The sequence below is a fragment of the Thunnus maccoyii genome, chromosome 18, assembly GCF_910596095.1.
Source record: "Thunnus maccoyii chromosome 18, fThuMac1.1, whole genome shotgun sequence".
In the NCBI taxonomy this organism is placed as follows: Eukaryota; Metazoa; Chordata; class Actinopteri; order Scombriformes; family Scombridae; genus Thunnus; species Thunnus maccoyii.
In genome coordinates this window covers 29,640,990-29,666,289 of record NC_056550.1, presented here as the reverse complement: position 1 = coordinate 29,666,289, position 25,300 = coordinate 29,640,990, and the positions used below count along the sequence as shown (strand labels likewise).

Genomic DNA, 25,300 nt, shown 5'->3' with positions numbered 1-25,300 from the left:
ACAACAACATCTGGATGATATTGTGCACAAGGATAAAAACTTGTGTGTACAACACATAGATATCGTCCACACAACATAGAAGCACTTACTCACAAGATATGGATCTCGTTCGCACAACATACTTGTTGCTTGCACAAAATATTTAACTTGTGTGCACAAGATTTAAAAACTTCAGGTCTTCAGTATCTGAATCTCATCTCTTGCTGCTGTTAAACTCTTTATGGTGCCGTTCACTGGGGCTCAGTCACTTGTGTTGTTAGTCAGTTTGATTTAAACAGTCGTTCCAGTTGTCCGTCAGCGGTCTGCAGGTATCTGCTGCTGAGCAGGACATCTCTCATTGATACTGGTGAGAATCTCCTGCAGTTTGGACTCAATCATGTTCAGTTTGGTGTTAATGGTGGTGATGTCAGGGACAGGTTGGTGTATATGTGTAGTTGGGGCTTTGCTAGTGTCTGAATTCTCTTCACATGTGTCTCCATAGTAACCATCTGGGCATATACAAAACCTCTCGTTGGAGTCCAGCAGCCTCTTACACTCTCCACCATTCTTACATGTGTCAGGGCCGCAGGCAGACACTATGTGGGAGTAATACACGTAAAGGTCACTTGTACTGTGACCCCACCGACATTCAACTCTAAACAAAGGGGGGAGGATGAGAGCAAAGTCTTTCCCATAGGAGACATATGTCACTTTGACATATTTATTGAGTTGTAGTAATACCCCTTGTTCTGTTTCTGTAGCGCATTGTGGTACTAACTCTGACATTTTCTCACAGTCTTTACCGTGTAAGCAATCGAATGTGAGTTTCTTCACATTTCGGAGTTCTATCACATCTACTTTAACTTTCAGAGTGTAGCCCACAGCCACAGTGATCTCCCCCACAGGGATCTTAGTCACATCAAAAAGGATAAAGTTTTTCTCTCTGTTAGTGTCGTACACCAGCACCATCCACCTGTACCAGTTGTACTTCTCATCCAGAGCCTTTTTCACCTTCTCAGCGATGTCTTGTTTGTTATCAGGACTGAGTTCTTTGCTGATCTTCACCACGTCCTCCTTCATGTACTGCTCATAGTTGTCGAGGCAGAACTCCACCGCTGATAACTGCGCTCTGGAGACATCCTTGAACATCTGGGTGTGTTGGGCCTCTTTGCCTGATGAGTTGAAGCCGATCAGACTCCAGTAGAGCTGGTTGAGCACCATCCCCTTCCACAGCAAGCTGCTGAAATAGAAGTTATATTTAGCGATCTCACCAATGTCACATTTAAACTTCTTCCTCAGCAGGTCGTTGAGGTTTCCACTGAGAGACGTGCTGTTGACCGTCAGGTAATGGTAGAGGTTGGCCACACTGGGCTCAGTTGCCGTGTTCTCAAAGTAGTTAGTGAATATTTCTGCTAGTCGGAGTTTGTCCTCCTGACTTTGTACCAACTCACTGTTCTCACGAAACTCATTGAACTTCTTCCAGGCGTTGACGATGCGCATCTCGTCTTGAGAATAGACGCTGGCGTAGTTGAACCACTCCACGTCTGCTGTCAGGCTGGACAGCTGGACGGAGAGAGAGTCCAACTTCCTGTTCACCTCAGCAAACCCTTTCTTCACCTCAATCAGCACCGGGTCATTCTGAGGGATGAAGACCAGCACCATGTTTATGATAGAGGAGACCAGACCTCCAATGCCAGGCGCCACGCTGGCAAAGCTGGCGAGACCCTGCATCACAGCTGACACCTTTTTGGTGTCGATCTTCTCCATCACATCTTTAAATACAGACAGAGAGTCTTTTACAGTATTTAATGTTTTATCTGCCTGATCTTTGGAGCCTGGAGCCAGGTCTCTTTTGACCCTGTAGCACTGAGAGAAGTTGGTGGGGTCATGTGACTGAGTGGAGGCGATGGTCCAGTAGAGAAGAATGATCGAGGAAGCCAACAGCACTGACTGCAGTGACGCCATAACTGCAACACAGACAAAATATATTTAAATGCTGTACATTCAAGAGCCCCAAAAACCTGAACTGAACTCTTATAAGTTAAGATCTCACCCAACAGACATCATGCTAAAATGTTGTCTTCAGTATTACAACTATTCCAGCTGACTGTTGTCTGCTAATAGTTCATTCATGGTGACTTTTCATGGAGCAGATTCAACAAAAACAGGAAATAAAGGTAAAACTGCTCTTTGTATTTATGGCAACTTAGTATTTTACAGCACTCAAAGGATTGTGAGAGTGTGGAAAACATTATTACATCACAACATTACAGATGATTCATTAACAATACATTTAGACAATTTCTATGTAAAAAGTTCAAAGTTGTCAATTTCTCCAGGATAACATTTCAATATTTTAATGTCAATGTTCAGCTTTGACTTGGAGATCAACAAAACACACAGTTTGTAGTGAGACGGAGAACTTTGGACTCTTCTGCTTGTGATGTTTGTAGGTTTTATTTCCTGGAGTGTTAAAACGTCTTTTTGCACAATTAGTAAATACTGCTAAACATTGCAAAATCTGATAAAAAGACTGCCTTAACTCTTCTTTACTCTGAAGTTTGTTATTTCATTGTAATTGAATTATAACTCAGAACTGTTGATTAAAAGCAGAAGTTTCTGCATCCATTTTTATTTATTGAAACAACTTGTCTGAAGCTGTTTTCAGCCGCCGGGAAGGTTGTCTGATGTTTGCTTTGTCGTATTACTGTAGAGTCATATTTTACATTTGAGTCATGAGGTTCCATATTTATATAATTAGTATGTATGTATAATTGATATAACCAAGCACACAAACACATACATATATACTTTGTGTGTGATATATATGTTTATATAGCACATATATGAACATGTAATAAATATGAGATGACAGAACAGTATAAGAATGAGAAGAGATAATATAGATGTGACAAAGATAATATAATGCTAATATATCAATAATATAAAATAATGTGAAGCTAGTACTACACATTATGTAAAGTAGGAGAGTGTAGCGGTGAAGAGGACAGAAAGAACAAAGTTTTACTGTATGAGAAACTCTAATCTGGCAGCTTTGGTCACATCAGAAGTAACAAACCTCGGAGACTGATCTGAGTTTTAAACATCTTATAAACAAGGACGAAAACTGCTTTTTTAGTCTTAGCAATATCACAAAGTTACATCTATTTTTAACTTTAAAAGATGCAGAAAAACTCACTCAGGCTTTTATATCGAGTCAACTTGACTATTGTAATGCTCTAAAAATATGATGAGAAGCCGCAGCTCGTCCAGAGTTCAGCTGCCGGACTTCTGACTACGACGAGGAAGAGAGAGCGAATTACTGCAGTCTGAGCCTCCAGGTTCATTTTTACGATTGATTTTAAAGTGTTTTTCCTTGTTTTTAAAGCTCTTAATGGGTCAGGACCAGTCTACATGTCCCCCTCGGGTCCTCCTTCCTCACTGTAACCCAGCCTCTGCTCTTAATGACATTTTATTGTTTTACCCACATATCCAGTTTTTATCAGCATTTTATTGTTTTGTTTGTTTATTTGTTTGCCTGTTTTTGTATTTGTTTTTATTGATCTTTGATCTGATGTTGTCCTGGTGCTCTGACTTAGGAAATGTGCCATAAAAATAAAATGATTTTATTATTATATAATTATAGTAATTATCTGGTTTGGGATGACAGAAAATATAATAAGATCAGTAATAATAATAATAATAACAACAATAATAATAATAAAACTAAAAGTTGCACTAATTATTATCAAAGAGACATAAAACATATTTGTTTCTATTCTAAATCTTGTATCTGTCTCTTGTGAAGCACCGTGTTGTATGAAATCTAAAGTATTTTTAATGATTATTATTATAAAATTATCTTTACATAGACCCACTGTTACAAAGAGTTACACTTACACATACACTAACATCAATAGATAGAAGTATTCTTATTATTGTAATGATTATAATTATAAGATGATGATGTAGAAGAAGAAGAAGAAGTACCTGTACTCGGTCGCTGCTGCAGGAGTCAGACGCTGTTTTACTGAAACAGATTCTGTGTTTCAGGCAGATAAAACATGTGGGCAGCATTTATTTCTGGGCTCTCCTTTCTGGTGATCACTAGTGTCAATATTAGCAGAGGTAATGACACTCTGGACTGTTGAAAAAGTCAGTGAACTCATTTTACCTTTACCAGAAACATTCTGATGCAGGTACAAATAACTTAATCTACAATAAAACACATGCATTACCTGATGTCCTCACCCTGTTGATCGTCTATTTATTGACTGGTCAGCTGATCAGACGGGAGAGTAAAAGGATTAGACGTGCAAAAAGCCCAACTGTGATGTTTGTAATGTTATGTGATTGTTAAACTATAGATTAGGCAAACTGTCTGTGGAAAGCACCAATGGTTTCTCTAACATCATTCATATTTATTCATAAAATACAGTATCACATATGTAGAATGTCTGGCAGCCTTTTGTCCTTTTGCTACATCAGCCAAAATTATTTTCTTCTTCTTTTTAAATTATTTCTGTTCCAAATGCATCTGAGCTTCACTGGGAAAAATATAGAGCTACAGTCTCAGTTATTATTTCACTAACTGATCAGGTGATTGATTTTATTATGAACATTTATACCAGTTTGTTTTGCTACACCATGTCTGTTCTGTCCCTTCAGTAATAAATATTTACATTTTCTATTTGTGTTCAGGCACATTGTGTCAAACCGTATTACATATATAATCAGTGTTAGATTACAGTGCATCACAGAGTTCATGTCCTCACAGTGCAGTACAGAGTACGTCAATCAATCAATCAATCAATTTTTATTTATATAGCGCCAAATCACAACAAAACTCATCTCATTGCACTTTTCACATAGAGCAGGTCAAGACCGAACTCTTTAATTTACAGAGATTCAACAATTCCCCCATGAGCAGCAGCAGGAAAAACTCCCCTTTAACGGGTAGAAACCTCAAGCAGAACCCGGCTCTTGGTGGGCGCCATCTGCTTTGACCAGTTGGGTTGAGAGAGAGAAAGGGGGGGGGGGGGGGCAGAATAACAACAATCATAACAACAACAAGTATAGGTAGCATCTGTTTATGCCTTGATGTTTACAATATATAAAAAAATATTAAATATATATATATATATATATATATATATATATATATATATATATTTGTCTTTAAACCAGCAGCAGTTCTCAGTGTTTCAGGTTCTCGGCAGGTCGGTTGTTCCTGCATCATGTGGAAGTCGCCACAGTTCTTCTTCTGCTGCTTCTGTCTCTTCATGTTAATCCCAGACTGACTCCATGATGTTGAGATCAGAGACCATCTGCTGCAGGACTCCTTGTTCTTCTGGTTGATGAAGATGGATCTTTATGACTCTGGCTGGATGTTTGTTGTCCTGCTGCAGATGATCAGATGCCTCCTGATGCTGCTGCATCATGAAGAAGAATCTAAACATCTAAAACTCTTGTACAGTTCTGTACTTTTTTTTGGTCAAAATTTACTATATACATATGTGAAGTGTTGTTGTTTTCAAAAATGTTAAAGTTATTTACTTCTGTAAAGTTGTTTAATTCTATTATTTGTCTTTTGTTAAACAATAACGTTAGACACCATTTGAACATGCACATCTAATCTGTACATTTAATTCTTGGCTAGTGTTCATATGAATCTGGTGGCTGCTGTTCAGGATTTTATTAGTCTTACTGCAGTGACTCCAAACATTTTTACATTGCATGTTTTAGAGTTTGGGTTTCTGGCCAAACTTCACCTGCTTCCAAACTGCAGAGAAGGAACAAAGTCTGAAGTTTGTTTATTTAATCGGAGACAAAACATGTTGGTTTCACAATAAAGATGTTTGTTACACTGAAGCGTTGGTGGAGTTTTGACCTTTTTATGATGCATTTCTAATTTTTACTTTTTCAAATATTTCAGGGTTTCCTTTTTTCTTACTCATTTGAATACATTTTCTTCTTTTAGAAACATGTTTCAGTTTATTTTTAGCTCAATTTGAAAGAATAAAGATAAATATTTGTTTGTCCTGTTTCCGTTTTGGCCTTTCAAACTGCACTATTTTAAGTTGCAGTTGGTTAATGATTGTAAAGATCTGTCATAGCTACATAAGGAAATATACGACTTTCACTTAACATTTTGAACTGTTTGTTCATGAATTGAAATTAATCGATGTAATTCTGTTGAGTCAAATTATGCAGTTGAATCTGCACCATCTTTTATAACACGACATTTTCTATTCCTCTTTCCTCTTGTATCGTTTTCTGCTCTTTTCGTCATCTGTTTCTTTTGACACCGGCTCTGCATTGAAAATGACGGTGTAATGATCTGATATCCCATCATCCTGGACAGTGAGATCAGAGATTTCAACATTCCTGGTGATGACCAGATCCAGAAAGTGATCACTCCGGTGTGTCGGCTCCTCTACATGCTGAACAAGATTATACCATTCCAAAAGCTGTCGAAACTCATCATTTCATTCTCAACATGGATATTGAAGTCGCCAGTAATGATGTTGCTGTTGTAATGAACAGGACAGGTTGGTCCCACCCATCATGGGTTCTGTTTCTATACACTGCTGCAGGTTTCTGAAGCAACAACAGACTGAGAGGAGTTTTAAACTCTGTCAATCACAAGTTTTTTTAGCTTGTTCTATAATTATTCTGTTTTTGTTTGTTTGTCTGTTGGTTTGTTGGGTTATGTCTATTGTTATTGGATGTGTTTTAACCAGTCTTGTCTGACCTTTTCCTACTCAGAGGACCACAATGGAAATAAACTTTTAACATCCTCGATAATTTAATTTATCTGTATGTCAGGACTGAGTGACATATAGATAAATCTATCTATACTGAGCTCAATTGTTGTGTTTTAGTGCATAAAACGTCAGAAAATAGTGAAAAATGATGATTATTATTCCCCTGAAGTCCAATTTAACATTTTCAAGTGACAGTTTTTTGTCTGACCAACAGTCAAAAACACAAATATGTTCTGTCAAGTGCTGCCATGTATAGATGGGTTAAAGGGGGCCCCATAGGAGGTTAATCTGGCCATGACCTGGAGATGCTTCTCTCTCTGCTCTTAACTGTCGTCAGTATCAGATAGTTTAAACGTGTCTTTGCATCATATTTGTATTTGTGTTTGTCCAATCAGCTACTATCTGTTCAATCTCTGCATGAGAAGACTTTTTACTGCCGTTTTATGGGACAATTTCTGTTGTCTGGGAGGAGGCTCTGCTTTAAAGGACCAGTTCCCAGTGTTCCCAGTGTTCCCAGTGTGTTAAACCAGCAGTCAGGTATCTGTAATCATTCCTCCTGTTCATACTGGATATTAAAGATCCTTCAAATGTGCTTTCAATGCATTTAAAAGTCTGTGTGAAGCTTCTATTCAGCTTCAGCAGTCTGAGTTAGTCATATCAAGTGGATATCTGACACATTTACAGTCTTTTTAGCATCAAATTCCCTCTTTGTGTTTCCTCGGACAGTTGTTGAAAACAAAGGCAATGTTACAAAAAAGAAAATGAATTGGGACCCTTTTAAGAGAAATAAAAATATTTTCTGTGCCAAATCTTAATCATCTTCTTCCTGTGAGAAAAAGAAAGAGAAATGAGTCTTTAGGATTCAGTGATTCAGTGAATCTAGTGAGTGTAACAGACGAAGGAAACATGTTGATGATCATGTTGCTCTGTCTGCTGGCAGCTGGTTGCTAACATGTTAGCCACAGATACTTTATAAAAGAATAAGTCAGATGTGTTAACAGCTTGTTGATTTCCTCCAAAAGTGGCCAAAAAGGTAGATTTAGTCACATAAACTCAACTGAACCTGAGCCAGAGAGGTTTCAGATCAGAAAACACACATGATTTGTTTTTGTAGCGTCCATTTGTGAAGGTGTTGTCAACCTATAATGATGTTTTCATCAGGGGACCTTTGTGTTACTGTTATATTAAAAATATAAAGGACCAACAATAGAACCCTGTGGAACCTCACATGTCATTCCTGAAGCTGTTAATGTGATGATCGTGTTGTTGTCTGTCAGCTGTTTGCTAACATGTTAGCATCAACTACTGGCTGTGTTTATGCCAGTTTGTATTTTTTTGGTCTGTCTGAGGCCATAGAGTCTTAAAGGGGACAAATTATGCTTTTAGTGGTTTTTAGTTATTTATATCTGTTATGATGCAGGATGTTAAAGTCCCCCTCCACTCAAAAATGTGTTTTGCTTCTTGTTCCCTCAGTTGAAGGTTTGAGCTTCTCTGTGCAGAATGATGTTTGTTTTCACATTCATCTGCTGAAAGTGGAAAGTTTCTCGGAGCCAATCAGACACAAATTATTATAGATAGTTGAATATTTTACATATATCTAAAACATGTCTGGAGGGGGTCTTTAAACGTTAATATGGCTGAATATCAATAAAAGACATTGCTTAAAAATTGCATGCCCAAGTATATTAATTATTTGTATATTAACTGCAAAAAACAATATACTGTACTATGAATATTAGTGTGTACACATTAATTATGAACCCCTTAAAGGGGGCATATTCTGTTTTTAGTGGTTTACTTTTATTTATATCCTGTTCTGTGGTTGGATGTTAAAGAGGACCTATTATGCTCATTTCACTACTTCACTAGAGCAGCTTTGCGTGATTTACAGTCAAAAACTTCTTATTTATCTTATACTGGTCCTTTATGCAGCCCCTCAGTTCAGCCTCTGTCTGAAACAGGCCGTTTTAGTCCCTGTCTCTTTAAGGCCCCGCCTCCTGATGAGCCCGCTTTGTTCTGATTGGCCAGATTTATGTATCAGAGTTGTGTAAAGTTACTGCCGATGCAAACCCAACATTTCCTGCTTTACTGCTTCAAATTAAAAACTTTTAAATGACTAAATAACAAGAGAATTTTATGGTAAACAACTTACAGGAAGTGAAACACGTTCCTCATTGAATTAACAGAGCTTTGTTGAAATTGAAACAAAAACACATGTAGATATTTGTAGCAGTTTGTTGAGCGGATCAGTTAGAAATATTGCAGGGAGGAATAGTACAAGCAGAAACAGCCATCGTGATGATGATGTTTGATGAAGAGTTGCAGACCACCAGTACATCTCTCAGGTAAACTACTTATTTGACTTTGCTGTTGTGTAATGGAGTCACGGCCCGGCCATGGTGGAAAGACTGTATAATGTTAGCGGAGCGGAGCAGTGAAATGACGCGCTGTTCGTGGAGCAGATGACCATGTGAAGAAATCCGTCACCAGCCGACGTCAACTCGGCCGGAAAGTAGAAAAAACTGCTGCTTTCTGCTCACAGGGATTACTGCTACATCCGTTCACCTCATTATTTGACACTTTGGCCATTTTTAACATGAACATCCAACAATGTGACATTATATATATATTACTGAATATAAGGAAAAGCATAACTGTCCTCTTCAAACATGATTGAAGTGCTTGAGGTGAACATACTGTATGTAAAAATGTTTAAGGTTTCAATAAGCTCTGAACACTCGTTGCACATGTCCATAAACGTGTTGTTTCTATAGCCTTGGTTGCTACGGTGGTTGCTAAGGTTGTTGCTAAGGTGGTTGCTAAGGGTATCCCTAAAGTTGTTGCTGAGGTTTTCCCAGAGATGGTCACTAAAGTTGTCTCTATTAAGGTTTTTCCATTGAAACTTTTGGCAGCACTGAGTCAAACCGTGCTGTGTTGATTTGACTTTCCATTACCAGTTTAAACACATCAAGTTGTACTGAGTCGTGCCCAAGATGGATCATCTCTGGTGTCGGGCCAAACCAAGCCCGACCTCCCTCCAAGTGACATCTCGCCACCTACGGCCAACCCATGACGACCCCCCTTCTCCCCACTTCTCCCCCTCAAACAAGCTGTGTTGTGAGTCTCAACTCATGTCTGTGTTGGAGACCAGAGAGAAAGCTTCTGTGTGTTCAGCTCTCAGTAATCTCTGTGGTTTGAAGTTTAGTTTCTCTCCTGTGTTCCTGTTTGTACTTTCAGATATTTGCTCTATTTTACTGTTTCCTGATCACTTTTAGCCTTATCAGAGCTGTGTTAAGTTACTGCTGATGAAAACCCCTTTTTTCTGCTTCCGTTGCTCCATATTAAAATCTTTTCACTGACAAACTAACGGGAGGACTTTTATTGTGAAGAATTTATAGTAAATGAAATGTGTTTATCCACTGTTTTACAACAGCCACTTTGACCACTAGTCACAGCCATAATGTATACAGCATATTGCTTTCGACTCAAGACAAGCATGTCATCAGTTAAAGACACATCTTCAAACAGGTAGCCCTGATGTAATGGAGATGCAAAACCCTGCTGTGCTGGGCGCCGATTCAAACCGAGTCAAACCGAGTTAAGCCAAACCAGCACGCGTTTGAAAAAGGCCTATAATGTTGTCCCTGAGGTTTAAAGAGACAGGAGCTAAAACAGCCTGTTTCAGACAGAGGCTGAACTGAGGGGCTGCATAAAGGACCAGTAGAAGATAAATAAGGAGTTTTTAACTGGAAATCATGCAAAGATATTCCAGTAGAGCCCCAGAATATAAATATAGAGCTGGAAATGTGAAGAATATGTCCTTCAAGTGATGATTATAACAATCTGTACATTTTATTTTCAACATGTCAGAGGGGAGAAAGACTTACTCAATTTCATTCAGCGCTGCTCTGATTTTTTGAGTCGACCTCAGTAGCTCATCAGCTGCGTTCTTCAGTTCCTCACTCGGTCCAGTTACACTGTTATTTTTAATGGCCCTCTTGTAGTATTCAATGGCATCCGGGAGTGTCAGTTTCAGAATGTGAAGTCCTGAAAGTACGTCCTGGAAAAAGTAACAAGACTTTTTAAAAAATCATCTACAGTTTGACTTGATGCTAATAACCATCTGAGGTGTTGAGGTGGTGTATTTTTCAGCCCATTATCAAGATGTGAAGCTGGTTCCTCTAATAGAGTTACAATTTATATTCTTACTGCTTCATTTATTACAGCATTACATTGGTTGTGTTTCCATCCACCTGTTTTTATTCACATTTTCAATTTGCACGTAAAAAAAAACCTGAGTGGAAATTACAGAAATTGGAAAATAACTTGAAATATCTGACTGTCGCTCTTAATATCACCTAGTTGTGTCTTTTTCTTCTGCAACGGTTTAACGGCACCGACTGGAGAATCAGCGCCACCTGCTGTTTATCTACTAATATTAACACAACAGGAGAGGATGGAGACAAACTTTCATTTGAATTTCTTTTGCTGAATTTCTGTAAATGTGGTTAAAATTTGTGCTACGTTTGGATGGAAACACATTCACTTACTGAGGTTACGTTTTACGAGTCATACCTCAGAGTTCAAGGAATGATCAGTTATTAATGATCAAAGATAACATCAAAAAACTTCCTTTGGCATTATCTCTGGTAACTTACCAGTGACCCTTTGCTCCAAGCCTGCCAACCGCCTTTTTTCAGCGTCACCCATTCTTCTACCATTTCCACAACCTCCAGCCAAGGTATTTCATTTTTTTTTGCAATGGCCTGAAGGATGCACTCTATGACCTTATCATCTGCCACAGCTAGACCTGAGACACCCGTGATTTTTCCTATCTGCTCATCAATCTCCTCTCCAAGCCTTTTATACTCCTCAGAATTCTTCTTTGCTTTTTCCAGTGTGCCTTGTTCTAACCAAGACTCAATTAGTTTTGATGTTAAAGTCACAGTTGACCCGACTGTCCCGCAGACTGCTGCAACTCCGAGGAGGGGAGCTGCTGCTCCTGCACTTAAAAAGGTGGCAACACCTGCTCCTATCGTCGCCAACCCACCCACTTCTGAGACAGTGTTTCCCACAGCACGGCCAACGTTGCATTTCTCATTAACAGACTCAAGCTCATGTGCTAATTGTCTCGGGTGACGACCAAAATCTTCTCCCTGATCCAACCAGGAAATGATGAGTCTGTACAGCTCTTGTACATCCTCTTCTGACAGGATGATGCCCGAGCGTGACATGGTATATATGATGTAGAACACAAAGACACATAGGAAGAGGAGGAGGAACCATCCTTTTGCTTGTCTGGGCTTTTCCCTTCCTTGTGAATGGATGTGGGAGCCGGTCTGCACCTCAACGCATGGACCCATTCTGCTCTGTCCTTGACCTTAAGGGCTGTTCTGGTTGTCAGCAACGCCTAGGAGACAAAGACACTTTGATTAGTACAAATTTGCTCATTTGAAATGGATGAATAGGTTCCTGGTGGTTTTGGGAGCCTACTTGACACCTGTAAAGGAAACTTTCTCAAGGTTTCTGTTAGTTTCTTAACATACTGTGTCATATACTCATCAGTCCAAAGCAGAGTAGTTTTGTGAGGTGTCAAAGGTGGGCTTGCCCCCATGGACGTCACCCTCCCCATCAACACTTAATGAGGACTTAGTCCTGTGATTGCATTAGGTGCACTTTGAACGGAGTACAGCACAATGGCAATGCATCAGGCCATTTCAAACCTGTTGTCAGCATAGTTTTGGTCATTCATTCTTTCAATTTGGCCTGAACTTTGCGGATAATAAGGGGCATGCAATGCCACTGAAATCCTTGCACTGTTACTGCATATTGACTAACAAAAGAATAAAATACCATTAAAACAAGTTAAAACATAGAATGTATAAGATAAAGTAAGATATATCATTTTAAACGAGTGCAGTAGTACATAAGTGCGAAGCTGACTGAGCGACAAGCTAGTTAAAGACTAAAGTGAAGAAATACATTTTTAGCTTTCTTTTAAAAATATCTAGTGAGCTTGTGTCCCTGATATCTATCGGTAGTGTGTTTCATAGTTTTGGGGTGTAACTGACAAAACTGCATCCCTGATTTTCTTTCGGCTGTTGCTGGAACCTCCGATAAACCAGCAGCAGATGATTGCAGTGTTCTTTAGGGCAAATAGCTAACAATGGAGTTAGCAATGTAGCTTGGTCCTAGCCCGTTAAGGACCAGTGTAACCGGTAATAGCTCTCTTTCCTGACAATTCAGAGCCACGGCAAACAGGGTCTGGGTTTCATCGCGTAATCTGTAATTCATTTGTAATTCAAAAACGAAAAAAATTGAAAATCTGTTATTTGTTTCAAAACAAAAAACGAAAAACTGTTTTTGTGTCAGAATCAAATAATGAAAAAACAATCAAAAACGGCCCATTTTTGGTTTTTGCCAATTCCTTTTATTGTTATTCCTTTTTGGATTGAAGAATGAACAGGTCTGCTGACAGTCAGCCAATTTGTCTTTGCGTTTGAAACTAAAAATGGAAATCTCGTGTTTTTTTCCTTTTTTATTTCCAAACGAAAAATCAGAAAATCAAATTTGAAAGATGGTACAATTTTGGTTTTTGCAAATTCTTTTTTTTATTTTCTCATTTGGGACAGACAGTAGCACGGTGGACAGACAGGAAGTGGAAGTGAAGTGTAAAAATGTCAAAATAAAAGCCAAGAGGATAGAGTGGTCATTCTATTAAAAATGTAAAACCCAACATTATGCAAGCACAGGATCTAAATATATAAACAAATAGGCCTACATGTAAATAAATTATTTTGTTCTTTTAATTCAGACATGAAATATATTTTATCCAAAAAGTGTGATATATTATTTAGTTTGTAATGTGAATTAGTAAAATAGTGGAAATAGCCTGTGTCGTCCTTCCCAAACAGTGTTATCTGAGATGACAAGCGGATGTTCCCACGTTACCAAACTGTTGTTGACCGTTTCACATACAGGTGTCACTCGCTTCAATGCTAATTTATCCAGGAGTAGCTGCAGTGTGCAACAACAACCACCAGGTGGCACATGTGAGCAGTTGAGATGCAGCTGTGTCTCATCCATAGACTATTTATAAAGATACATATTAATAATATTTATAATATAGTGTCTCTGTAGGATAGTCAATACAAACCATCTGTGATACAAACTGGCGACGGCGAGCAGACGTTACGGCGGAACAGGGAAACGCAATGAAACTGTTTGAGAATTAGCAGCACTATTATATTTTCTGCTGGACCTGTACAGTATAATAATGTTATAGAGTCTTAGTTTCATAAAGGACATTTACATCATGATATTTAAACAAACCATCCGTCAACACAGTTTAGACCTCAATATATGAAACATGGAAATTTGTCCCCCACCAATAATTGTAATTGATTGAACATCAGATTCCCCCAGAAGCTGAGAGAAAGCTGATTTGTACTGGATCTGTATCATTCACAGAAAACCTGTTTGTGTTTATGTTCAGCAACAGTGAAAAGCAGCTGTGAGTGAGTCCTGTAGGTCCTGCCTGCTGCCACTGCTTCAGTCCTGAATATTTTGAGCAAAGCCCCGGTGAGTGGTCGGTTTCTGCAGCTGCCTCCAATGTTTTTAACGATAAGTGCATGTTTAAATTGATAGTCCACCTGCATAGTCACAGGTGTGCTCAGATGTGCCTGTGCCAGTCATTAGGTTCTGTAAATGCATTGTGGCAACAATACAACAACGTGTTGACATTAAAAAGAAAATGTACTTTTGAATACTTAAGTATTTTTAAAAGCAAGTACTCCAGTATTTTAACTCAAGTAAAAATTTGACTGAACAACTTTCACTAGTATTAGAGTAATATTTGACCAGGAGTATCTATACTTTGACTCAAGTAATGGAGTTGTGTACTTTGTCCACCACTGATGGTGGTGAAACTGCAGCTATTTTACATTGTATTACACTAAATTTGGGAGGAAAACCAGCCTCAAGTATGAAATGATGATTATTATTAATGTTCAAACTTTTAAGATTTTGAGAGGTCAACCCAACAAAAGTTGCTGCAGTAGCAGCACTGACCTATAAAATGTATATAAAACTACAAAATGTCTTAAATTGATCTACAGATAACTTCCGTTTACATCCCCCAAAGCATTATGGGATCCATGGTTCAATAACTGAGAGCACAATTATTCCCCAAATCAAATTAAGACAAGGAACAAAGAATAATAATAATAATGGTGATAAATCCATGAATATGAACTTTTGTTCATGTTGACATCACTAATGCTCAGACTTTAAATCCTCTGCTCTAAATGTAATGTTCTTCATCTTCTCTTCACTTGAATCTCATAATGACTGACAGAGTTATTTCTCTCAGGGTCAATCTGTGTTCAGTCAGCACTTCAACATGCTGCTTGTTTCTTAGTTTTACTGCTGAACATCTGCTGATATGACAAACATCCCTGCAGATTTTATCAGCTGTTTCCAATAAATGTTAATTAGGTGAGTTGTTCAAACTGTAAAGTGAAACCTGTCTGTTGTCTGCTGACAAAAAAGATAAAAATACTTAAATATTGTTATTAGAATTGTACTAATGACTTTAGTAAAATGAGTCCAAACACAAAGAGAAGCAGAGTGAAGCTATTTCAACAATATTTCCAACACATGGAGGCTGTTAGCTCACTGTCATTCTTCATCCTCCCACCAGATGGAGCCAAAGTCAACAAAGCTTCAAATCTTACACATAGTGTCTGTAAGAACATTGATCAGATCATTAGTGTCTGGATCAATGATTGAAAATGACTCTGCAGGCTGATGTGTGTTGTGGGTTTGTGTCAGTTGACGATGTATCATCTCTGGTTACAGAGAGTTGAAGTGCTGGGAGTCAGCAGATTAAAGTCAAACTGGATGAACATGAAGCATCTGATACTAATAGTCAACAGCTGTAACCTGTATTTTATGCATAATGATGACAGCCTGCAGGTGCTGCAGCTCTTCTATTCTGCTTCACTGTCTTAAAAATATATGATGTTTCAAATCCATCAAAGTCATGATTGAGCCCAAGCCTGAAGGAAACTGAGATGTATTATTTTGTCCATATCTTCCAGCCCTAACTTATGGATTATGTAATAATAGTGTGAGTCAGAGAAAGCTGCCATCAGCTGCTGTACTTCTACTATCAGTCCACTAGATGGCGTCATGAAGCTGCAGTGAACTGAAGAGCAGCACACATGTTTTTTTTTTCTCTCTCCCTACGGTTCATCAAGTGCAGAGGTGTTCCTGAAAGAGCTGGTCTTTAGTCTTTTCTTAAAGATCGAGAGGGACTCTGCAGATCGAACAGAGTTTGGTAACTTGTTCCATCACCGGGGAACTACAGAGGAGAAGAGTCCAGCTGGTGACTCAGGGCCCTGTTGTGGTACCAGGCACCTTTCATTGGCTGAGCGTAGTGGGCGGGAGGGAGTGTAGACCTGAATCAGGGAGTTCAGGTAGGCGGGAGCCGTTTTAGTTGCTGTTCTGTAAGCGAGTGTCAGAGTTTTGAATTTGATGCAGGCAGCAACTAGGAACCAGTGGAGGGATATGAACAGCAGGGTGACATGTGCTGTTTGGGGCTGATTGAAGACCAGACCCGCTGCCGCGTTCTGGATCATCTGCAGAGGTTTAAGTTTACATGCAGGGAGGCCAGTAAGGAGTTGCAGTAGTCGATGCGTGATATAAGGAGAACCAGGAGTCGTGCTTCATGCTCAGACAGGAAGGGTCTGATCTTCCTGATGTTGTACAGCAGCAATAGAGCTGAGGACTGACCAGCAGCTCTAGCTGAGCTGAGTCCATAACCGACAGTAGTGCAGCCTCAGTAGAGCGATTTAAAGCCGGACTGATTTGGGTCGTACAGGTTGTTGGCTGAGAGGAGTTCAGAGACTTGGTTAAAGACTGTGCGCTCAAGTACTTTTGACAGGAAGAGCAGGAGTGAAACCGGTCTGTAGTTTTCGACCTGGGCGGGGTTGAGTGTAGGCTTCTTGTGCAGAGTGATGACTCAAGCTTGCTTAAAGGCGGTGGGGAAAACACCGGTTGTAAGTGAGGAGTTGATGATGAGTGTGACCGCGGAGTTAAGTGCGGGGGAAATATTCTGTAGCAGGTTGAATGGTTTTGGGTCCAGTGGACAGGTACAGGGACAAGAGTTTGACTCACACTGACTGAATTTCATTCATATTCAGTCAATTCAACACCAATAAAGAACATGTCAATAGTTTCAGTTATCTATTAGTTGTCTTTGATGTTGTTGTCACATTAGTAGTGCACATGACGCACAAACACAAATGTATTAAATGATTAGAATCAGGGCACATTTACTTTGATATGACTTCTTTTACAGTAAATGCAAACTTGTTAAACAGCAGATGTTAGATCTTAACTGCTGTCAGACATTTAACAACACAGATAAAATGTCATTTGGTGTAAAGTGAAACTATCATCAGCTCCTGTCTAACTGCATATACCAGTAATAAGTCCTTATAAAGCAAGAACACAAGTGGACTGTATGCATGTTATTGTAGCAACATTGAACTTGATGACGTCCTCTGACTGTCCCTCCACGTCAGTCAATACAATACATTTGATTTAAAGCTTCCACAGGAAACAGTAGCAGGCCTATACTGTAGTGTCTGACTTTACGCTGCTGGAAACAACCTTAAAAAAGTAGATTTAGTTTGATTTGTGAGAGCTGAAGAAAGGAAATAATCATCAGCTGTTCATTAATATTGTTTGATTCCAGTAAATCAATCATTTAACAACATGTAGATTTATCTTCCAACATGAGAGTTCTCCAAACTTTCTGATGAAATAAAAACATCACACAGCAACAAACAAACCCTGAAGTTACTAAAGAGAAAGTTCAACTATGAAACAAAGCAAACTTACAGTTAACATCCAAACTGCTGAAGACAAAGACTCTCCACTCCACGTCTGTCAGGAAAGTGTTTGCCACAGGTGAGCTGTTTCCTGGAACGAGTCAGAGCTCCACCTGTAGAGGAGGAGGGACAGGTAGGAAGACTCACAACATGATGACACTTTATGGATGTTTGTCACTCATTTATTCTTCATGTATTTGTAGATTTATTGTTGCACTGATGGTTTCTCAGTGTTTAACTGTGTCTGACAAATCTGACTTCTTGACTTCTCAGAGTTTCTTCTCACAGACACGAAATCAAAGCATCTGAAATATGAACGTAATGAACAGACGGCCATCTTTCCTCGTCCAAGTGTGTATATGTGTGTGTGTGTGTGTGTGTGTGTGTGTGTGTGTGTGTGTGTGTGTGTGTGTATGTGTGTATATGTGTATGTGTGTATATGTGTGTGTGTGTGTGTGTGTGTGTGTATGTGTGTATATGTGTATGTGTGTATATGTGTGTGTGTGTGTGTGTGTGTGTGTGTGTGTGTGTGTGTGTGTGTGTGTACTATGCAGTCTGACTGGTTGGACTGAGTCTCAGTCAGAGTAAAGTTCAGATGTTGAAGTTTGATTAAAACTTCCTCATGTGAACAAACACTCAGCTGCTGTTTGAATGTTTGAAAGCTGGAGTTCATGAATCAGTGGACACTTTCTGAAAGTTCCCGGCTCACATCTTCTGACCTGTGCTGATGGTTTTGCTTTTGGTCTGAACACACCGTTACACTATATTCAGTCCTGCAGCGTCACATCAGTAAAGCATATTTGACTGTTCAGTTGATGATTTGAATGTGAAGGGAATAATGTGGACAGCAGGAAGTCAGCGGAGGAAAGAAGGACTTCCCAGTGACCTATCAGGGGAAACAAGTCGATGTCAAAAACAACACTTACTCCCATCAAGTCCAGCTGTTTCCCATTAAAGTTACAACTAAAATACAAGAATCAACTCTAAACTTTATTCCAAACTTCAAGCTGCCATCACACAACAATTATTATCTCCGATAAAACTGAGTCACATGATGCTACAATTAAAAACTAATTCTAACAGCTGAATGAAATGAAAGACATCAATAAATAGTCTTTTACATAAAGTCTTGCAGAATGTCATCAGACTTTATGAACGATAAATTGAAGACTAATAAGATTTTAGAGAGAAGGTCAGTTCATGTTTTAATGCTTATTTATAAAATCTGCATGTATGTAAATAATCATGTTAACAAAATGAGATTGTTTACAAGATATTCAACCTTTTTACATCAATATTCCAGAAACAATGTGACTATATTGTAAAGTTGAAATGTAGTTCTTAGAGCACAGCCATGAATACAGATCGTTCCAACAGGATCAATAAAATATACAACTATTAAAAAAAGATGCTTTAATGATTCTGCATCAGAAATATTGAGCTGAATATTAAACTTGAGCTTAAAGAATTGATTAGATGGATTGAATGTGTTCATAGTTTTAAATGGACTTGTGTTGCAGCTGAAGTGGAGACAGAGCTGTCGACAGGATCACTGAGGAGCCTCAACACATCTTTATCTTTATTATCATCACATGTGACTCACTTATCATAACTGCTGGGAAAATGATTGATTATTGATCAATACAGTTAGAATGTGTCTAATATGTGCATTACAGGTGGAGTTTTACTCTTCGTTGATGAAGCTTTGGTGCCCTCTGCTGGTGAAAAGATAAACTGCATGCTGTCAGTTTAATGAACACAGATTAGTATATATACATATATATATATATATATATGAGTATATATATATATATATAAGATATTCACACTGACATTATGACATCAACATTTCCTGATCTGCAGGAACATGAAACACATCTGATCTGAGGTCAGAACTCATCCAGGCGTCGCTGAAGCCGATCGATCGATCGATCCGTCACAACTTACTGACACGTTGTGATCGATCCCGTCAGAAACGTGATGACATCACTTGTTGTTGTTTTTCAACGTCTGTTTCTGATCACAGCTGATCAGCTGGTCGGCTTTAACAGCTGCAGAGATTTCTGATGCTGTTTGTGTCTGAACACGCTGTGATAATAACGGAGCAGAGTTATCGCTGCCAGCAGCTGTTTCTCTCTGTATGTCAATCATACATGAACCATTTCTAATAAACAGAATGTCTTTATTTATTATATACTGATTATTTGCATCTTTATTGATATTGTGATTGTAATTACATTATTTAATAATCCAGAATATGATCAGGGTGTCTTTTGAAACACTGGAAATTATTTATTAGGCTAATTGTTTCAGGGAAAATGTAAATTGTGTAAATATATCTCACATGGAACTATAGTTTCTACCCAACGCTCAGAGATTTTCAGCCTCACATGTGAGTGAATAAATGTTTGATAAATGATTAAATTCATTTGTTTGGGATGTTTGATAATTCTTAAGAAACCCAGCCAACAGTATGGAGGCCTAAAAGAGACATAATAAATAAAAATATAAGTAGGATCTATTAATGCTTATATTTATTGATCTCCCCAATTATGTATTTATTCACCCACATGTATTTAGATATACAGATATACTGTGCAGCAGATAGAAGAAACTCTGTCAAACAGCATGTAGAAGATACTAGACGCCATTCATGAAGAGATTTTTTTCTTAAGAACATAACTAAAGCTTTAAAAACACTCTGAAAACTAAAACTGGAACAGAAACCTGAGGTTCATAATAAAATCAAAGTAAAAAAGTTTTTTCACTGAATTTAAGTTTGATGCTTTCTGGCTCAGTTTGAACAGTTTGTTCAACACGTGGACGACGTCTAACCAGACTTTAAACTCTCCTTGAACATGTCTGGTGAACATTTCATTCCAGTGTTGTTGATGGTGCAGGCGTACTGCTGCTTCAGATACTCCTGGTCAAACTTCCTCTCTGCAGATCTGTCACTCAGACAGGCTGTGAGATGGACGGTGGCTTTAAACCTGGAGGAGAGGAGAACCAGAGACAGAGCCAAAGTGACGATGAAGAACGGGACTCTTTCTAAAGAGCTGCTCTCTGCTGGGAGGATGAACGGGATGACGAGGTGGTTTCTTCCTGGTGGACCATACTTTTTTTTGAGAGACTCAAACTTTTTCCATGTACCGTCCTCTGGTGGTTTCATAGGGCTGACGGTGATGTTGGGAATCTTTTGGTCTCCAGCTTTCTTCATTGAGTTCCAGCGGTCGGGCAGTTTGGAGGGTCGATGCTTTTCATCAGGAATTTGACAGCTATCTTTTTTCCTACAGTAAAACACTCTGTGTTGAGGCTTCATGCATCCTGTAGCGACACCGTACGCTACATCAGCAGTGATGGAACAGTTCCAGGGAGAATACAGGATCACGTCTGTGATGGAGGGCAGAGGCAGCAGACGGCTGGCCGGGATCATCGAGTCTCCGATGCATCCGTGTGCATCAAACGTGATGTGAACATTGTTACTGTGATCCTTCTTTTCTTCCTCATCGATGTGTTTCTTCAGGAAATGAAACATGTCCACCAGTTGGGAGAAAGCGTCAGACTCTGAATTTACTCTCAGCCATCTCCGAACAGCTTCATCCTCACAGTTTTCTATCGCAAACTCTATTAATGTTTCCTTTTTCTTCATCTTCATAACTGAGGGAAAAAATCTGAGAAAAGAACTGAAAACAGAAGCATTTTTAAAACGATGAAGAGTTCAGAGTTTCTTTCCAGTAAAGCTGCCACTTATTTATCTCAGAATATGAACTTCAGGAACATGTTTAAAAAGGCTGAAGAAAGACACGTTTCATGACATCTTTTCATTTTAGAGACTCACAAACTTTGAAGTTGTTCGATCCTTTCCAAATCCATCTGCATGACTTTGGCCTTCTCTCTCAGACTCTGACTGCTGTCTGTTTGAAAGTCACTCATGTTTCAAAATTACAGTCAATTATCAGCTCAGGAACCAAAACAAAAGTCCAGCAGCTCCTCTTCCAGCCTGAAAATGAACAACAAAAACACACCACAATCATTTCAGCCTTATATATATTAGACTTCCTGTCTCTTTTAGAAACATTTTATTACTAGTTTACAGTCCTGAATAGTTTAGCAGCTCCATACTTGGTCGACTGTTTCTCTCTGTGCACTCAGGTGCTTCCTCAGAGGTCATCAAACACTAAACACAAGAAGAAGTCTGGAGGCAGATTTCTCTTATTAGGAACCAAAACTGTGTCAACCTAAATATACAACATGCAAGAAAATTTAACTTTTTTTTTGCCTTTTTTATTAAATATTTTATCGTCTTTCTACTCAGTTTTATTATATTTTATTATGTGTTTGCAACCTTTGATTTCTTAAGTGCTTTAAATATGTTTATATAATTTTTGTGAAGCACTTTGAGCTGCTTTTCATGTGTGAAAGCTGCGATGCAAATAAAGTTTGTTATTATTACTATTATTATTATTGTTGTTTAATATTAATAACAAGACTAAGATAATGTACTAGACTGAGAATGAACTCTGCTTGAAAGATAAAGTGTTACATCTTAGATTTTTAAAATTTAATTTATTATACACTGAACAAAAAGATTAAAGCAACACTTGTTTTTGCTCCCATTTTTCATGAGTTCAGATTAAAGATCAAGGACTTTTTCTTTACACACAAAAGATTTATTTCTCTCAAAGTTTCAAGTATCTGCTTTGTTGTTGGACTGCAATATGGAAAAGGTGTTTCTGATATAAAGTAGAATAATAATATAATAATCTCCATGAATCTGATCTGACAGTGGAAGTAACAATTATACCATTACAAAATGATGTAAATAATGATTATGACTGTAACATTGTATGAGAGTTTCTATTTCATGCATTTTTCTACAAATCATCATAGTTCATTTAATCTTTGTTCACTACATAACTCTTGTTATGTGACACAGGCTTTACGTGTGATGGGTTTTAGTTGATCTGCAGTTTCAATTCAAGCTCATATAAACATTGTGTGTAACATACTAAAGTGAATATTCTGGAGAAACAAAGAAAAGTCACATTTAATGAGACCATGAAACTGAAAATATAATTAGTTTTTTGTCATCTTACCTGTTTCGGAGCTTCACAGGTTTTGTTGATAAAATATTCTCGTCTGACTCTCAACATTCAGCTTCAGCTTTTATTATGTTGGTAGAAGAAGAATAGGAGGGACCGACTCCTGTTGCATGACTCAGACGATGATTCATGGTGTATAATCCCCCTACAAGTGAAAGTGAAAACGTAAAAGTGAAAACGTACTCTGTTAATCAGAGTCTGACAGAGTCTAATGAAGGAAACACTCGAACAGATTTGATCTTAACACAAAAACTCACTTTGATTATTTTATTTTTATATCCAAAATTAAATGTTTGTGTGATTCCAGAACAACATTAAAGTCATTTATTCATTCAACAAATTTAAGAAGGTAAAGTCTCATTGTGAGTAAAAACATGTTGATATTTAGCAGGTACCATGTTCACTGTGTTTGTTTAAAAGTGAAGTTTTGACCAGATGGTGGCGCTAGATGAGAAGTCAGAGGATCAACATTATTATAATTCATCCTGAGGGGAACATGAACGTGTGAAATTAATTTAACAGAAATCCATCCAACACTTGTTGAGATATTTCAGTCTGAACCAAAGTGGAGACAGACACACAGAGAAAATATACACTATATTTGAAGTCTAAAGAGATCATTTAAATGAAAACAGAAACAGAAACACTGATCAATGGCAGTAAGCTCTTTTTAAAAAAAACAAACTTTTCATGACACGTGTAGACAGGAGTGATAAAGTATCACTGATAATTAAACAGACACACCTTGTTGAACAACTTTTACTTTCTAAGAAACATCTGATAATATTTGTTCTTCACATCATAACAAAAACTCCCCACAGACCTTTGGATTGTATTAAGTATTTGTGAGTTCCTGTAAATCAGCTGATTCACTGCCACCGAGCGAGTGTGGCACACAGCATGTTCAGCTGACATGTTCACCTCTACAGACACGTTAACTGCTGCCTTCAGTCAAACAGGATCATCTGTAGACGAATCACAAAATCTGCTACATGACATCACTTCCTCCTCTGTTCAATTTGTTTCATTCATCAAAACAAACACCAAACTCATGACCTGTGCTGGGTCCAAATTCTACTCAGTTGTACTTGTTTTACTACTGCAGGAGGTTTGGATGTCAATATGTCCAATACCTGAGTTGATCTGAATGGATCCAAGTGTACGCGGTATCAGCTCTGATCATGTGGTACATGATAATCACAATGGGAGAAAACCATGTGTTTTGAAGAGCGAGGAGAATGTAAACTGAAGTGATCATCACCAGAATAAAACAGAAAGTTTTAAGATGGAGCATTTAGTTTGTAGATTAGAAGCTTTATTTTATATGTTCAACATATAACTGCAGCTACAATCCTTTAAAGACGTCACAGTGTTATATACAGGTTTACTGGTGAGGAGTCACTGCAGTGATGGAGGCTTGTTTACTTCCATCTACATCTTTCTGATCTCTTATGTTTTGTAGTTTCATTTAATTTTAATAGATTTTTTTAACCTTATGTAAAGAACTTTGAATTTCTTCTGCATTTGAAAGCCTTATTACTGTTAAGAGTAAATATATAAGTGTTACAAACTGCCATTTAAATATCAATGCATTATAACAGTTCAAATTATTACAATCTAAATTATTACAAATGTTAGTTTAATATTATACTCTTTACACACTGGTATACATACATTAATACGTGTGTGTGGGCTGCATGAGTCAAACCAGTTTCTGTTTTATGAGCAGTTCGTTTAAAGTTGCTTTTCAGTATCAAATTTTCATCCTGTTTGACTCCATTTTTTTCTACATATTTGATTTTTGCTTTCTGAATTTCTGTGACCTCTGACCTCTCAGAAACAATAACTGTTACTCACAACAATAAAAGACCTTGTGCAGGAAAGAAATACCATCACAGAGTGAATCCCCAACAAGAACGCCAATATGGACATTCAGTATATATAGTTGTGTATACGTGTATAGTGTACATATTGTTATATATAACAAAGTCTGAACATTGGTGAATATTTAAAACCCAGATGAGTTTACCCTCCCAGATGATCCAGTTTAGGAAGTGAACCACTCATTCACCCAAATATCACATGATTCTCCAATCAGTTCTATAAATTCAAATCAATCATGTCTGATCAAATGAAATGATGTCAAATCACCATACAGCTCATTGTACGGCTCAACTTTAAAGCTCAGCACACACAATTCTCACAAATTATATACAGCATCAGTGAAGAGTGTGAAACTTATTAACAGAATAATCATTCTTATACATTCTCTCATTGCACTAACTTCTAGTTAATGAAATAATAGTGAAATTTAAATATTCCCCAGTTTTCTGGGGAAGTCCCTGGAAGTCCCTCAAGGACCCCTTGGGGGTCCCATTTTGAGAAGAACAATATGTGCAAATAATTCACTAATAATACACAACCAGTGCCAGCTCTATCCTTGGTGGTGCCCTAGGCAACATCTGAAAATGGTCCCTACATCATCTGATGGTGTCTGTCAATCTGCCATGAACTACAAACTACTTTTCTTCATTTTTTTATTCAGTCATTCAAG

The 25,300-nt window shown here is 38.1% G+C and overlaps 2 protein-coding genes across 2 annotated transcripts; both read right to left on the bottom strand.

Moving 5' to 3' along the window:
* Window positions 1-294: 294 nt before the first annotated feature.
* LOC121884736 lies at window positions 295-1,944 on the bottom strand. The gene has a single exon (XM_042393708.1). It carries the CDS (start codon window positions 1,942-1,944, stop codon window positions 295-297), a length of 1,650 nt encoding a protein of 549 aa, XP_042249642.1.
* A 5,510-nt stretch (window positions 1,945-7,454) lies between these two features.
* On the bottom strand, window positions 7,455-17,839 carry LOC121884620. Its single transcript, XM_042393509.1, has 4 exons — window positions 17,655-17,839; window positions 11,405-12,156; window positions 10,634-10,806; window positions 7,455-7,572 (listed from the first exon to the last, which is right to left on the bottom strand). The coding sequence occupies exons 2-4, from the start codon at window positions 12,107-12,109 to the stop codon at window positions 7,524-7,526; spliced, it is 927 nt and encodes a 308-aa protein (XP_042249443.1). The 5' UTR covers window positions 12,110-12,156; window positions 17,655-17,839; the 3' UTR covers window positions 7,455-7,523.
* Window positions 17,840-25,300: the final 7,461 nt, after the last annotated feature.

What these genes read in the sequence shown, in the direction of transcription:
- LOC121884736 (XM_042393708.1), bottom strand. Translation starts at nt 1,944, where the DNA reads ATGGCGTCACTGCAGTCAGTGCTGTTGGCTTCCTCGATCATTCTTCTC.
- LOC121884620 (XM_042393509.1), bottom strand. Translation starts at nt 12,109, where the DNA reads ATGGGTCCATGCGTTGAGGTGCAGACCGGCTCCCACATCCATTCACAA. An exon ending in CTTGGAGCAAAGGGTCACTG is followed by an intron (nt 10,807 to 11,404) that starts GTAAGTTACCAG and finishes TACTTTTTCCAG; the next exon opens with GACGTACTTTCAGGACTTCA. An exon ending in GCAGCGCTGAATGAAATTGA is followed by an intron (nt 7,573 to 10,633) that starts GTAAGTCTTTCT and finishes TTTTTCTCACAG; the next exon opens with GAAGAAGATGATTAAGATTT.